The following is a 16,964-nucleotide window of genomic DNA, read 5'->3' as shown; positions in this document are numbered from 1 at the left end:
TTATTTATTTAGAATGTAAAAGGTGTTTCAAAAACCACTTTCATATAGATATTTCATCTTTTATATTACTAGTTCGAGAACATATCTTGCTTTTTAGCATTTTGGGAAATATTTTTCAAATAATATTTATATTCTTAACTTTCTGAAAAATGATTTCCGAATATAAAGTAAGAACAGAAAATCAATTATTTTGAATAAAAATAAAAAAAATAAGGTATATTTAGAGGAAACAGAGTGCAACTAGCAGGAACCGGATTGGGCTAATTGGAGTGTGGAACTCTGAAGGCCCAGTTATAGAAAAAAAAAAAATGAAGACATGAAACCTACCCACGAGGAGAAGCAAGGGGGAAACAGCTGAACACCGCACACGTTGCGCAAAGTTTAGTTTTGCAGTCACACGAGTTACACAACATCTTCTCTAATCTCTTATTCGAATTTGTTTTCTATTCTATCTGCTCTCTACGCTCTTCTCGCACATTCTTTCGCTTCTCTCTCTCATCTTCTCTGCACTTTGGTCTCTTATGCCCAAACTTTGACCTCGTTTCCAACCCAACACAACACACATCCAATAAGGTTTTCTTCTTATGCTTCCCTCACAATTGATTCATATATCTTCAACATTTTTTTCTTGATAAATTGATTCAGTTACTTAGGGAATTTCTGAATCATTCACCGTTTTATTTCACTGTTTTTTTTAATTGTTTTTGTTTTCTATGATTTAAATATATTATTGTTTTTTCGTTTTTTGTATTTGGAGTTGTATTTAGTGGGGGAGCTCAGCGTGGATCTTGTGCCATGTCTTTTAGATTGAAATATCAATTTATGTTTTTAGGTGTTGTGATTGCGAAGTTATTTTATGCTATATTCAGATCCTCAGAAATGAACTGTGCATAACGATGGACACTGCTAGAGATAATTTGTATATTAGCTGTCCCTATTAGCACCCTTCTTTGTTATCTGAATACGAGGGGATGCTGGCGTAGTTTCTGGTTTCTTGGAAACATTCTCTAGATACAAAATGCTGTTGCTTATGGCTTATTTTTGATTTTGAAGTTCTCAGTGTTTAATGTGCATAAATGTGCTTCTCAGTATGTATATGTAAAATAAACATACAATGAGTAAAAATAAATGAATGTTTGTATTACTACGGAAACTTTAATTGGTGATATCAACAGTTAGTTCCTATACATGACGTGATAGAAATGTCGGAGAATTATATTTTAGTATCAGATGAATGAAAAGATTAAGATATGGTTTAAATTTGGTTCGAAGAGATAAAGTATTAAAATATGAAATAAATTAGATACTAAAGGATAAAAAGATTACAATAGGGGAAACCTGCTAAAGGTGAGTCATGGGAGACTTAATATATAAGCATGTAAAATAACGAAGAAAAAAAAAATGGAAGATAGGAAGAGCAGAGAAGAGACACGTATAGGATCTAAGTAACCTTTGCAACCTTCGATCTTCTGCTATAATTGATTTACATGTTTGTTGAAATTCATGAATGAATGTGTTTAGAGGTTCAATTTAGAATTGAAATGAATTCATGCATAATTAGTGATTCCATAAGAGGATTTAAAAAATATTCTCTTCTAACTTCTTTAGAAGCTGAAATGCATAAGTTGATTTACCTTGTTGGAGAAACTCAATTCGTTTTACCTTAATTCGTCCTTCCTTCTTATTTTCTTCACTTAGAAGTGTTTATAGACAAATTTATCTAAATTTAAACGGTTCCATCTTGTTGTCTTTGAATTTAAGAGTTCTAATTTTAAAGAGATAGTGTGTTACCCTTAATAACAGAATATATCATTTCTTATATGGAACTGACATAATCCTAACAATGAGAATCAATCTCTCTCTCTCTCTCTCTAATTAGTCTAATGTGGAAACTTGTAGAATATTAAGTGGTCAAACTGTAAACTTAGTTTAGTATTTTCCTGTTTCTTATTTTACGTATGCTCTCAGATGTACCTTGACTTACGAGTAAGTCACGATCTTCCCCAAAACATAACTTTTCAATGAACTACTTGTATGTGAATGGAAATGTTTTTCAATTTTGCGATTTCACTATGAATTTAGACATATTATAATCAACTGAATATTCATTGCTTTTGGTTCCTCCATTTATCATGCTCAAATGTTCACCATTTTTTTGTCTTACAGAAATCTATTCAATGCTATATGTGTGAATTGTTTACCCAGACTTTTAATAACAGTTTGATCATTAGATCAATTGCATAAGAAACCTTTGATGAATTATCTAATGGTTGGGAATTCTTCTGCAGCTAATAATAGTGGAAGAAAGACAGTAATTTCAATGTACTTGAGGAGAATACAATGCAGGAGAGATCGAGTATGGGCTTTGGTGTTGCAGCCATCAAAATACTTCTTTAGGCCAAGACTCTCTGGTCATCAATACTTTCAATCTTTGTCCCCAAAGACTGCAGTGGAAGAATATGCTTCACATGGAAGGATCATCCCAGAACGTCTTTTAGGTTCATATTCATGTAAACATACTTCATCTACAATTAGTTTTGCTGCTCAGGACAAAAGGCCTAGTTTATGTCATAACAGTACTCAGTTGCGTGCCTATAGTTCTGAAAGTGATGGAAGAAATGCAAGTGAGGATAAACAAGTACATGGTAGTGATGGAACCAACTTTGATAAAAGGCAGAATCAACAAGAGAAGTTTGGGAAAGAGGTTGAGTACTGCAATGCACATGCACGACTTGGAGAACAGGAACAAGAGGAATGGCTTAATAATGAGAGGCTAACTATAGAAAATAAAAGGAGAGAATCACCATTTTTGACAAGGAGGGATAAGTTTAAAAATGAGTTCATAAGAAGAATTCTTCCTTGGGAGAAAATACATATTTCTTGGGATACATTTCCTTATCATATTCAGTAATTATTATTCTTCCTATTTGTTCTTCTTTTTTCAATTTGGTATCTTCTTTATGTGACTTTTATTGTGTAATTAAATTGTATTTTTCCACCTGCAGTGAAAATACCAAAAATCTTCTGGTGGAATGTGCTGCTTCCCATTTGAGACATAATAAGTTTGCTTCAACTTTTGGTATTGGGCTCTCATCTTCAAGTGGGAGAATATTGCTTCAGAGCATTCCTGGTCAGTCATTTATTCCTTATTTTCTGTCCTTGTTATTCTATTTAATTTGTAATGTTTATTTTGGATGCCATTTGACTCACATTTATTGCTCAAAATTTTATTATAATTTTTGGCTTGTGGCACCAAATGTTGATGTTGTCTTTTTAACTTCAGGCACTGAGTTGTATCGTGAGAGATTAGTTAGAGCTCTTGCACAAGATTTACAAGTTCCTCTTTTAGTGCTCGATAACAGCATCCTTGCTCCTTATGTAAGTTCTGGAAGAATTTAGACATTATATTAGAAGGGGCACTACAAAGTAAATATTTATCTTATTTGAATTGTTATGCAGGATATTGATGATGATTTATCATCAGACTACGAATCTGATGATGATAATGCAGAGTCTGGGGAGGAGGGTTCTCTTGAATCAGAGAATGATGATGATAATGAAGCCAGCAATGAAGAAGAGTGGGCTAGCAGTACAGAGGCAAAGTCAGATGCAAGTGACAATGAAGATGCAGTAGCATCAGCTGAAGCACACCTTAAGAAGGTTAAAGCAGCTGTTCTTCGGAAACTTGTCCCTTACAATGTCGAGGAATTTGAGAAGGTGCATTTTCAGTACTGTTTACTATTAAAAGGGTGTTTTTGTTGATATCTTGGCTTGTGATAAAATAAAGTATCGGTGATGGTGAAGGCTATTAATTACTGCATAGACAGTAAATTAAGATGATGGATATTTAGAAGGTGGTATTCTGATTCTAGTGTTAAAGAGCATCTATTTGTTCATTATATTAGAGTTCACCCAATGTTTAGTTTCACTGCAGTTGTGTTATTCTAATACTAGCAAAGATTCTTTATGTTTAATTATTTATACTGATAAATAATAGGAATATTACTAGATTGAAAATAATGAAATAGAGATTTCTAATTTTATATTACTAGATTGAAAAGGAAGGAAAAGTTTATCGTAAGTAAAACTCTTGTTAGTCTTCTCTTTAGAATTATTAGTATATAGGATTATAAATAAACTTTGAGGTTTGAATTCATTCAGTCACCACTGATAGTTCTATGTCTTACCCCTACCCCAAATTTTTGACAGATTGTGGCTGGAGAATCTGAAAGTTCGGAGTCCTCCAAGTCTAATTCTAATGATACCAAATCTTCTGATAAATCTGGATGCCAGCTAAAGAAAGGTAACATGTTCAGCTAGCTGGAACCTCAATCATACACATGAACTTGCTAAATGTGATTTTGTACATTTATTTTCTACTTGCAAGCAAAAATAAGATGTCAATTATATTTACTAGTTGTCCATTATTTTTGAAATTTAGACTTCACACCGTGAGCTATTCCTTGCCTTTTTCCTTTATGATGTCACAAAGTTGAAATTGTGGGTTTTTTGCAATAGAGTGAGAAGAGACTAAATAATATTTACTTGTGCATTATCATATATTGCAATGATATGTAATGGGATAATAAACCTAAGTCATTCACACATATTTATATTAATAATCCTAATTAAGGAAACAAACCACAAAATATCAGAGAACATGAAAACTTTGAAAATGTGGATACTATCCTAAATCACACATACATATTGAGAATTTGGGCTTAGAGCCAAATTCAAAAAGTGAAATTGGCTCGTAAAGTGATGAAGGTCCAACCTTTTATGAGCTTTTTTGCGCCATAGATTTTGCAGTCCAGTCTTCTCTTTTACTGAGTGGCGTTGTGAGATTCATGTTGCTGACCTCACCTGAGGTATGAGACTTTGTAGTTGTTGTTATTATTGTTATTGTTTTATGTTGCAAATTTGCTGTAGGGAAAGATAATTTATATGTTTGTTGTTCTTGTGATATTGAATGAATTTAAGATTTAGCAAACTATTAATGAATTACCCTTCTATAAGCTCGTTTATTTGCTTTCAATTTTCAACTTGTTTGAAGCATTAACGCAAATATCTACATTACTGCTTCATTACATTTTGTAGGTGACCGTGTGAAGTACATTGGGCCATCTGTTCAAGTTACAGACGAGGATAGGTAATAAAATGTTTTCCCCCTTTTTCGCCTATGTAGTCCATCATCTCCCACAGAACTTCAGATTATTTATTTATTTTTTTTCTGAAACATTCATTTAATTTATTGAATAAAGCATGCCTAATATTTTTGGAGCTAAGTACATGAAGTTGCTTACACTTGTTACCATGACTGCCAACGTGACTGATTCTGATAAATCATTTTGGAAGATTTCCTCGTTTGCACAACTCAGCTACATAAAATATGTAATCTTGTTAGCGTAGACACTTGCACACAAGAGAACTGCATAGATGATACACTGCCAGTCACATAGATGACGCTTTCAAGGGTTACTGCTGACCTCTTTGGACTTTATTTGAGAGTCTGAAGCTGAGAAATTAATGTGATTCTTAATTAGATTGCTGCATAAAAACACAAGGAAAGATCTTCATTCATTAATAAGATATTTTCTGCCTTGAAATGATTATTGTATGTGGATGATTTTCATGCTTGTGGCTACTGGTTACATGTGGTTAGAATAGTGGTGCTATTGGTAATTGTAGAGGAAGTGGTGACACCGCACCTGTGAGATTGGAATTCTTAAACCTGAGGGAGGAATATAATGTGAAGGGAGAAACAGCTTCCCACGAATTTTCATATACTGATTTCTTTCCCATACAACGGTTTAGTCACATGAATATTGTATTTCTATGTCTTGAACTCATAATTCACTGAAGTCTTTCAAAGAACTGAAAATAGAAGTTCTTAAAATGATAATCTGATTTTCATACAGACAAGTAATTGATATTTGTCTATATCATATTGGAGAAGTATATGCAGTGTTTATCAGTGGATATCTTTGTTCTTGTCCATTTATCTTGTGATGGGATTAATGAATTATATATGCCAATGTTTGTGAGCGTTTCTATTATTATACCATTTTTTTCTTTTAAATACCACTTAAGTGTGTTTGATGCTACTTGCAAGTTGCAAGTGCTTGGTTAGTGGGTGTCAGCGACTTATATAATTTTATAGTTACGTACTTCAGGAGTTTGTGTAATATGTAGTTTGGGCCCTGTAATTTTGATGAATGTCTTAGGACATAGTGTCGAAGAAAATGTGAAGCCCATGTTCTGGTGACAGAGTTGCCTCAAACGTTTCTTGTAAAACCATGTATCATCCCCATTGGACTTTGAGCTAGCACTCACCTGACATTGGCATATATAATTTTATCACAGGGTTATACTGGGGAAGATACCAACATCTGATGGTCCAACTAATGCTTATACTATTATACATGGCAGGTGGGTTGGTAAGTCATCCCTATATATAGAAGTCAAACTGTTAAAGGCCTCTAACCTTTTGGTATTTTCTTGACACCCATTTTTTTAAACATGCAATATAGATTTTTACACATCATACAAGATGGCTTTCATTTAATTTGAGCTTTGACTGGGATGCAACTTGATCTTGAAAAACATGCAATGTGACCCTACAAGGAATCCTACACACATTAGTCAGTATTTAGGTTGTTTGTAGATTGTAAAGTGTTGAAATCTTAGTTATTGGGTTTACTGGGATCAGGTTTGAGTTTTGCACGATAGCTCCTTGTTATTTTCATCTATTTGCTCGAACTTCCTGTCTGTTCCTCCCATGGGTGTAATCCTAATATTGCAATTTCCCTTTGTGGTTTCAAAAAAAATTCCATTCCCATGTACTTCTTTTGATAGGCTCCTGGTTTTTTGTCCATAAAATGCCTGCACGACTCTTAAAAATTAGGGACCTAATGAGACACTTGTGGTATTTAGAGGGACCAGATGAAAAGCTTGTGATATTAGAAACCAAAAAGTAAGCAAAAAACAGTACTTGAAAGACAAAAGTAAAGGAAGACTAACAAAAGGTCTACACGGACAATGCAAAACCATTAAAAGGACTACATTACAGGTTTCTTAAAATTGATGGATCAAATGGAAAAACCTGGATACTCTGAGGTGTAAAATATATAATTTACCCTTTTTTCTGATATTGATGTGTACAGTTAATAGTTGGGATGTCCACGATTCATTTTTCTGCCATTCATGATGTGCTTAAAGTTATGACTTAGTTTTTCTTTAATATCATTCTTCGATAACTTTTTGATAATTTGATAAACAAAACATACTAAGTGCAAGTGAGATTTTCAAAAAGTGCTTGTAGCTTGCTAGTCATTCTTTTTTTCCAATTTTAACCTACGTGGATATATTGCAGACCTTTAACTAATGGTCAGAGAGGAGAGGTCTATGAGGTCAATGGCGATCGAGTTGCAGTCATCTTGGATATTAATGAAGACAAGGTCAACGAGGGTGAGGTGGAGAACCTTAGTGATGATCATACGAAACCCCCAATCTATTGGATTCATGGTAAATTTTTCTTATTCAAAATGTAGAAAAATGTTATCTTCTAAGCTATCTTATTCAAAGTGACCTTGATCTTTTTTCAAATATATATGGTTTGGATTTGATGATTATGTTTTTTATACTTATCAGAGGTTGAGTAGTAGCTTATCTCCTTGGCTTAAAACATTTTTTTTTATTTGCAAACAGTTAAGGACATTGAGAATGATCTTGATGCTCAATCACAGGATTGCTACATTGCTGTGGAGGCTTTATGTGAGGTATCTGGCATTTTTAAATTTTTGAAATCTCATAATAAGATGAACAAAATCTTGTTTTACTTATGGGTGGGCCTGATTATTGCTTTTGCAGGTTTTGCGTAGAAAACAGCCTCTTATTGTCTATTTTCCTGACAGTTCACATTGGTTACATAAATCAGTTCCTAAGTCAAACCGAAATGAGTTTTTTCAAAGGGTTGAGGAGATGTTTGACCAGTTATCTGGTCCTATAATATTGATTTGTGGGCAAAATAAAGTACAGTCAGGGTCAAAGGAGAAAGAACAATTTGTAAGATTCAATTGTTATTCTTTGTCATGAAGTATTAAGTTCCCAATGTTCTAGACTAAAATGCATTTACTTTGCTACTATTTACATTTTATTGACTTTTACCTTGATCACATGATGTTTCTGACAGACAATGATACTACCAAATTTTGGACGTGTTGCTAAGCTGGTAATGCTCTTTATCTTTCTACAAAATTTTGCATTCTGTTAAACATTCTATTGTTAACCTGTGATTTCAAATTATGCTGCTTTCAAATCACTACTCATTTGTTTCTTTTTGTATCTCAATGAACTATATTACATTGTTAAATGTAATACGGAGTTCTTTTCTTTCAAATAGCAGCTTTGAAGAGTTATGATAATTTATTCTTTGTATGCATATTTTGTTAACTTTATTGAGATACTTAAGGTTCGGATTGAGTCTCTTGTAGTAGATTGTCTAATGATATAGATGATAAATTTAAGAATTTCGTTGGGATGTTTATAATATCTTGGATGCCATAAAATATTAATATTGCTTTCATGTTCATGTTAATTTGACTTTCCTTCTGTCATAGTATTTTGTTTTCCATATCTTTAGTATTCTATTTATGAAATTTTAGATCTCACAGGAACTTTTATTGGTATTGTGTGATTGATGTTTTAGCATACATCGGGTTGGGTCCTTCCCCTTAGCCATTTTATTCCTTTAGCAGATATATACACGATTTTTACCTTGCCTATTTGCAACGTTCAAGTTATTGCAAACCAATAAGTTCATGCTCATGCTTTTCTCTCATCATATATATATGTATATATATATATATATATATATATATATATACATATATATATATATGATGAGAGACCAGAGCGCCATTTCAGCTAGATATATTATGATTCTTTTGTCGCTATATGCTAGCATTTTAGATACTACCTTTTCTGTTTTAATTTTCTTGTAAGATTCATTATGACCAATTCTATGAAGACTGAGTCCAGTTGTAATCTGTCCTGGTGTATGATTTATAATCTGTTGTGTTGAATATGGATGCTGAAACAAACGAGGGCAGTGCACTTGGGCACTGTGGAAATAATCAAATGATTTTATGTGGTCCTAAGCCATCATTGAATTCTTATTGAGAACATTACAGCCTCTTTCTCTGAAGCGTTGGACTGAGGGAATTAAAGGGGACAAGACATCAGAAGATGACGAAATTAACAAGCTCTTTTCTAATGTTCTGAGTATACATCCACCCAAGGTAATTGTTTTGCATATGCATCCACTTATGGTAATCTTGATGGTTGACGAAAAATCACCTAGGTATTTGTTTTGTTTACACTACGGTGAAGTACAACTCTAGGGATTCTCACAATTGTCAAATACCACACTTAGTATGAGGCATTTAATGTTTTAATTAAACATCTCAATACACTGCCCATCACTACAACAATAATGAACAAGAACATAAATTGCCAACATACAAGCCCCTAAAGTTTTTTTAATTCATTACCAGTCAGATGTATGTTAAGAACCCGATCATAATGGAAAAGTGGCTTGTCCATGCTTTGTACACCACACAATATTTTTCGAATTCCTCAATATATTTTTCCCCATCTTTTCTTCATTGGCCAAGTAAAAATGGATGTTCTTATTGGGGGACATTTCTGCTATGGATCCCCCATCCCGACCCTCTCCCTCTACTTATAAGAATTAGTAATATATATTTTTCAAAATACATTGGAAATCTTGTGGTTCTTCATGAAGACTAAAGCAGAAATGTCATCTTGGTTTCACTGTTGTTGATTGGTTACATGGATCTCTTAAGGTTTCTGTTAATTGATTATAAAGCACCTAACTTTCATGTCATTTTTTCATCTGTAATTCTGTATGACATTTTGCAGGATGAGAATCAGCTGGCAACATTCAAGAAACAACTTGAAGAAGATAAAAAAATCGTGACTTCACGAAGTAATTTGAGTATACTACGGAAGGTAATTCTCTGGTTTCTGAAGCATTTATTGTTACCCGATTCATAATTGATCATTTGTGATCCATATATATGCATATCAAATCCAGATTCAAACCATGAGATTACAAAGCTAATTTCTTAATCATGAATCACAATTTATATTGAATCATAAGATTTAGAGACAATTAAAAACAACTTCAGAGTATTATATACAGTGTTCAATGTTATATCAAGTAGATAAACGACTTATCTACAAGTGTCATAAAGCAAAGTTATTAGGTATTTTAGTTTGCAAATAATGGAATCTGCACATTGAAATAGTCAAATAGAGGGCATGCATTACATAAATGAGTGTCAAATAAAAGTAGTGATGCATTTTACACCATCAATGTCAAATAAAAGTAGTGATGCATTTTGCAGGTTCTCGAAGAACATCAGCTATCATGCATTGACCTTTTACATTTAAATACTGATGGCATTGTTTTGACAAAGCTCAGTAAGTTCCACTCGTTCTCTTATTTGTTCTAATCTTTTCTTCGTCAACCATTTTGTTTGTATCTTGCCTTCACCCCTATGTCTTTCCCGTTTTGGATTGAAATGATTTGTGTCATCCATGAATGATGTCTTTCCCTTTTCGGAACACAAATCTGAAATTGAGTAATAATCACAGAGCTTAAATTGGGAAACTACTTTGATTCTAGGAAGCTCATATACTTGTTTATGCCGTACTTGATATTGGAGTTAGTAATGCATTTAATTGGTTGGTTGATAATGATTAAAAATAGGGCAAGAGAAAACTGATAGCTTATTAAATTCTCGTGTTGTTTTTATCATGTTTTATATATCTCTATCTCTTTTAGTCCTAATATTATCCGGATGGTTTCCAGTGAACAACGTGTGTTCGTTTTTTTTTTAAACAATTCTTTTATTAAAAAACCAGAGAGCAAAAGGTTGGATCACAAATTATCCACTGAAAAATAAAATGGGAAAATGATCCTCTCTATTTTTTTCCATTTCATAACCTATTAGAAAAATAAATAAATTGGAAGAGTAACAATTTTTTTTTTTTAATCATGGCAATGGAAAAAAAGAGAGATTCTTTTCTGTAAAACGTGAGGTGCAGGGGATAGGGGGAACAATTTTGAATAAACTGAATAAAATCTTGAATTCCATTACAGTGCTGTCAACGAAAACCTTGGAAGAACATTGTTGCTCTAATCAGGGCAAAAATATAGGTTGCACTCTAACATGTTCAAACCATGCTGATGTTGAGATTAGTTTTTTGCATTTTTTATTGTCTTCAATAAAAGTACAAGGTGCAAATTTATAACTTATAATATCATAGGGTTTTGTTAACAGGTGCCTTAAGGGAGTTTGTTGAGCAAAAAAAGCATGGGGAGTATTTAACAAGGAGTGTTTAATACATTGGGAACTTAAAAGGCTTTATTTTTTAGCTAATACTTTCCATCTGTGAATCTTTAACAAGTGTCCCAATGGCACCTGGTAACCATTAAATTTACTGTCATTGAAATTTAATGTGTTAACATGTCATGGTATGCATCATGTGTTTTTGTTTTCAGAAGCTGAAAAAGTAGTAGGCTGGGCAAAAAATCACTATTTGTCGTCTTGCTTGCTTCCTTCTGTTAAAGGAGAAAGATTGTGCCTACCTCGTGAAAGGTATAATATAAATCGTTTTTTTTATTTTTTATCTGTAATATATGATTGTATAGAATTTTAAGTTTCACTTGTTCTTTTTTGTGAAGTCTTGAAATTGCAGTCTCAAGATTGACGAGCCAGGAGACAATGTCACGGAAGTCTTCTCAGAGCCTCAAGGTATGTGGTTTTTGTAGTATTATTCAAAGTGATCTTTGTTGGTATCTAAAATATTACTATATGCATGTGATAAATATTGTCCTTTGGACTATGTTGTATAGCACTGTACTAATGGCTTAGTGCACTTAAGATATAAACATGCTCCCACAAAGGGTACATTTTCCCGAACATGTACATCTTAATTTAAATTCTGGGCATGTTTCGTCTTATGTTGATTTTGTTTATATGTATATTGAACAGAACCTTGCAAAGGATGAGTTTGAGAGCAATTTCATTTCATCTGTAGTACCTCCTGGTGAAATAGGAGTGAAGTTTGATGACGTAGGTGCTCTTGAAGATGTGAAAAAGGCACTTCAAGAACTCGTAATTCTTCCAATGAGAAGGCCAGAGCTTTTTTCTCGAGGAAATCTGTTACGGGTAATGATTGTGTACTTTTGTATGTATTCTCACTGTAGCCAAATTACTTTTGTTCACTTATTTGTGTAAAGCTAATTTGAAGAAACATTTTACAGCCCTGTAAAGGAATTTTACTTTTTGGTCCTCCTGGCACTGGTAAGACCCTTCTGGCGAAGGCACTTGCAACTGAAGCTGGTGCAAATTTTATTAGCATAACTGGTTCGACCCTTACTTCAAAGGTAGTTTTGGTTCCAGCACATTTTCCTGTTTCAGTTGTTTTATCTGAAAATTTATATGCTTTTAATTTGCTCCGTATGTATGATATCCTTGACCTGAAAGAGGGTGAAAGGAAACAATTACAATGATATCAATCAAATATTCCGACACAACTTTGGCCTTTATTTCATAAAATATAGACAATTTTTATTAATCCTAAATCTTTGTCCAAAAGATAAAAAAAATGACCTTAGAGGGAGTTTTGAGCTTCCAAATAGATTTGTGTAGAAGAAATATCTAATAACTAAGAATAGTTTAGAAACATAAAGAAAGAACATGCAAGAAAACACACCAAGGGATTCTGAAGTGCAAGAACCATGGATTGCGTGATAGGTAAACAGAATGGTAAATAGTAGGTTTTGTACAACAAGTATTGTCATTTTGTTTTTAGTACAATAAGGAAAAAAAACTGCAGTCTTTGTACAACAACTTTAATTTTGTTAGTTTTTGGTTAATAGTTAATATAATTGAATACATGTTTGGTCTTTAGTAATTGTTACGTATGTCTATTAAATGCAAAATTAATAATAATATACAATTAACCTTGAAGGAATTACTAAGGATTTTAAATTTAGGTTTTAGTCCCAGCCCTAATTCGTAATCTAATTTTTATTCTCTTTTTGTCCGAGTTTAGATGGTAGGAAATACAAGTGATTAGAAGAAGTTATATGTATGCAGACTAAAAGAGATTGAAGTGATATGTGTAGAGACTAACATTTATGATTTTTCAAGTATGGGGACTAAAAGGTAAAGTTTGTACAGCTATAGGGGCTAAATGAGTAATTAAACATTTTTCCGAAATCAAGTTCCTTTGAAGCTTCTTTTCCATTTATTTTCTTATGTAAATTGTTTCAGTTGTTTTAAGATATATTATCTTCTTCTGCATGTGATATCTTATACATATATTTGTTTTTTTCCTGACAGTGGTTTGGAGATGCTGAAAAACTAACCAAAGCGCTTTTCTCATTTGCCAGCAAGCTTGCTCCTGTCATTATATTTGTTGATGAAGTGAGTGTTTGAATGCATAACCTCTCATTATTTCGCTTTTTCTTATATAGTTTGATTTTTTTGGTTCTGTATTAAATTTTTCAATTTAAATGAAAAAAGTTGGAATCCAAAGAGTTCAATAATAATTTAGAGTGGACTTTTATGGACTAATCGTGTCTCCTCTCTTTGACATGTCCGTGCTCTTTAAATTGATTAGTTAAATTGGAAAGAGAAATGCTTTACACACAAATTTGAACTTCTCACATTTATAAGATTACTCAATGCATAAGAGAATCTAGATGTTTTCTGTACCATCTTCATGCCTTGAATCGAATGTTTCAAGATGACTACGAAATTCAGATTTCAGTCTTATGATTTATTTTTTCCTCATGGTTTTTTCTTCCAGAAAAGCTGAAGTGTAAAAATATGCTTCTGGATTTTAAATTCCTTAGTACTCCTTTTTATTCAATGTGAAACATATGTTTCAACTTTCCAGGAATGTGCCTTCAAAAGTAAAATTATAGATATACGTTTTTAGTGCACCCTCAAATCTATCTTTCACAAGTTGGACACTTGGTTTTTGACTTGAATCTGTATTGTATAGGTTGACAGTTTGCTTGGTGCTAGAGGTGGTGCTTTTGAGCATGAGGCCACTAGAAGAATGAGGAACGAATTTATGGCAGCCTGGGATGGATTGAGGTCAAAAGAAAACCAACGAATCCTTATTCTAGGAGCAACAAACCGGCCATTTGATCTTGATGATGCTGTTATTCGTCGTTTACCAAGAAGGTAAACTATATGATTTCTCTCTTTGAAAGCTTGATTTACAGCCGAATGGTCATAATCAATGTCGCATTTTTAAATTATGATTGTCCCATTTTGTGTCTGATTTTCATTTAGATTTAGTTTTTATCCTTGTTTGTGTGTGCTACAGAACTCAATACTTTTTATGTGATTAGTTGTTAGGATCTGGAGGAAGTTAACACTATTTTGTGGTCACTCTTATATCCCTTACTACTATGCTATATCGTCGAATAGTATCAACAAAAGTCAAGTCAACTGGGACAAAAGCTTAAGCTTGATATTGAGGCCAAACTCATAATAATGCCACTAATTTTGTTAAAAGTTTATACTTCAATAAGTACCTTCATGTAGAAAGTGTAGAACTTTATTTAAATTCATAGTCAAGATTATAATACGGAAGTGGTTTGATAAATGCGGGAAATTACTACTTCTTTTATAACTAAGATTTGTGTTGGCATTATTTCGTCCAGGATATATGTTGATTTACCAGATGCTGAAAATCGAATGAAGATTTTAAGCATCTTTCTAGCACAAGAAAACTTGGATTCTGAATTTCAGTTAGATAAACTTGCTAACATGACTGATGGATACTCGGGCAGTGATTTGAAGGTAAATATTGTTAAGTACAACTGAGTTAAAAAGTACGTTAGGCATCACTATATTGTACCACACTAGGGAAGTGAGGGATATAAAGGAAATTAAGGTAGCTGGCTGAGAGTGCTACCTTATTTACCATCTCTCAAATTCCTTTTGCAGTCTAGCATAGTCGGCCTAACATTATAATAATTATCACACTTGCTTAAGCTGGAAAATCTTCTATCTAAGCATTTCAAGTCATGTATCTCTAATGCTGCTTCATGCTTACATTTGCAGAACCTCTGTATTGCTGCAGCGTATAGACCTGTTCAAGAGCTCTTAGAGAATGAAAAGAAGGTATGCAGATCACAAATTTGAAACTAGCTCAGATTTTTCATAGCAATTGCGAGATTTTTGCACTATCCTTTTTAAAAGTTGGACGAGTATAAAATGCACATTTGTTGCTCGCGTGATGTTTGTACTTTACACTTTTTTATTTTTGTAAAATAATACTTAATAATGGCAAAGGAGAAATGATCTAATGAAAAAATTTTCGTATATTGCAACTTTAGCAGATCTGTATGTTGTGAAAACAAATCTCCAGGAAAATATTTTATTCAATGTTGTTATATATTCCCCCAGTTTATTTTAGCTGCATCTCACCAAAGAAGTTTGGTATCAGTAAAGTTATTACGTTCTGGATCAGTAAAGTTGGTTGATCCTCTTTGTACATTTTGGATACGGGTTTAATCTTTTGAGTAAGTTACAAGTTTAGTTGTCAACGGACAATAGTGGTGACTAATATCAATGTTGTTATCTACGTTGATATTATCTATTGGTTGCAAATCTGCAATTCAAAAATGGTTTCAAATTGATCTCTGATGTATGGATTCTCTTTTGGTTTGCACAGGAAGCCAGTAGTGGTACAACTTCAATATTAAGGCCTCTCAATTTGGATGATTTTGTTCAGTCCAAAACCAAGGTATATAATATTCTATTTGTTCATTTTGAATTGTGATGTTTTTACTGGATGTTCAAGTACTTTCAATGTGTATTTGTAGAGTAGTTTTATTTGTATTTACTGTTAACCGAAATTTTTAGAAGTTACAAATATTTGTGGGTCCACTACGTAATTAATCAGTCTCTTAATTTTAAAGATTAATTTGAGTTTAACCGTCAATAAAGTTTTAGAAGTGTGTTGCATTGACATGTTGCTTGTTTGAAGCTATTTTTTTGTCTGTCTTTGAGGTGCAATTAGTTTTAAAATGTTAAAAGTGTGGTTAAAATGTGTAGGTGGGTCCATCGGTTGCGCATGATGCAACAAGCATGACCGAGTTGAGGAAGTGGAACGAAATGTATGGAGAAGGAGGTAACAGGACAAAATCACCATTTGGATTTGGGAGCTGATTTTGACACTTTTCATCTCTAACATATCATCACCAATGCTTTTGAGCAAAGCATTATAGATAGATTCATCTTTTATACTTTTCAAAGGGCCTCTGCATTCCCATCACTTGCCAAATTATTTAGACGAATTAGTACTTGCCAAATTATTTAGACGAATTAGTTCTTTTTAGGAGGCTGTGTTTCGAGCTCTCCATTTTGAGCTGACTTGAGTATTCAGTTAAATGTGTTGTAATGAAATGTAGGTAGCCTCTAATTTTGTCTAGGGAATGTGAAATCTTATGCTTAACAACAGGGGTAATTTCCCCACTTACCTATATATATTTTTTGACAGTGTTTAATTATTATTCATTGGATGCTTTCACGAGTAATTTCTCTATCGAAATTTTAGTTCAATGTTAAAAAGACAATTTAAATAAAACAACAGGGGTTCTATCAAGTCTATCTGATTTATGGTAATCAGAAATTATTGAAATTGTCTGGTTTATCCATTGGGATCTTTATGTATTCGAGATATAATGAGATATCTGGAAATAGTATATTATTGTTGTCTAGAAGAAGAACTAGTCATATCGTTCAATATGTTTCGCATCTACTGCATCTCAATAGAGGTTGTCTAGAAGAAGAACTAGTCATATCATAATTCGTTCTACCCATTGATGCGAGAAACTATCGAAA

General features: G+C 32.9%; 1 protein-coding gene across 3 annotated transcripts; it reads left to right on the top strand.

The window, feature by feature from the left end:
* The first annotated feature begins 339 nt into the window (after window positions 1-339).
* On the top strand, window positions 340-16,633 carry LOC114169244 (uncharacterized). 3 transcript variants are annotated; one of them, XM_028054295.2, is made up of 25 exons: window positions 340-573; window positions 2,289-2,907; window positions 3,006-3,130; window positions 3,284-3,378; window positions 3,460-3,717; window positions 4,210-4,303; window positions 5,098-5,149; window positions 6,364-6,429; window positions 7,373-7,524; window positions 7,708-7,778; window positions 7,870-8,064; window positions 8,192-8,230; window positions 9,192-9,299; window positions 9,943-10,032; window positions 10,431-10,506; window positions 11,591-11,687; window positions 11,774-11,843; window positions 12,084-12,260; window positions 12,356-12,478; window positions 13,440-13,523; window positions 14,107-14,291; window positions 14,777-14,915; window positions 15,180-15,239; window positions 15,793-15,864; window positions 16,176-16,633. In XM_028054295.2, the coding sequence occupies exons 2-25, from the start codon at window positions 2,321-2,323 to the stop codon at window positions 16,287-16,289; spliced, it is 3,129 nt and encodes a 1,042-aa protein (XP_027910096.1). In that variant the 5' UTR covers window positions 340-573; window positions 2,289-2,320; the 3' UTR covers window positions 16,290-16,633. The 3 variants fall into 3 exon arrangements, 2 of the variants coding, with proteins under 2 accessions (XP_027910096.1, XP_027910097.1); XR_003600868.2 differs by lacking the exon at window positions 14,777-14,915; XM_028054296.2 differs by lacking the exon at window positions 6,364-6,429.
* Window positions 16,634-16,964: the final 331 nt, after the last annotated feature.

This window comes from Vigna unguiculata, chromosome 11 (genome assembly GCF_037176805.1).
Source record: "Vigna unguiculata cultivar grain cowpea cultivar isolate G323 ecotype 2 chromosome 11, ASM3717680v1, whole genome shotgun sequence".
In the NCBI taxonomy this organism is placed as follows: Eukaryota; Viridiplantae; Streptophyta; class Magnoliopsida; order Fabales; family Fabaceae; genus Vigna; species Vigna unguiculata.
The sequence above is the reverse complement of the archived record's forward strand: the minus strand, read 5'-3'. Positions and strand labels throughout refer to the sequence as shown.

Coding starts and splice junctions, on each gene's coding strand:
- LOC114169244 (XM_028054295.2), top strand. CDS start 2,321: ATGTACTTGAGGAGAATACAATGCAGGAGAGATCGAGTATGGGCTTTG. Junction 7,779..7,869: donor CTGTGGAGGCTTTATGTGAG/GTATCTGGCATT, acceptor TTGCTTTTGCAG/GTTTTGCGTAGAAAACAGCC. Junction 12,261..12,355: donor CTCGAGGAAATCTGTTACGG/GTAATGATTGTG, acceptor AACATTTTACAG/CCCTGTAAAGGAATTTTACT.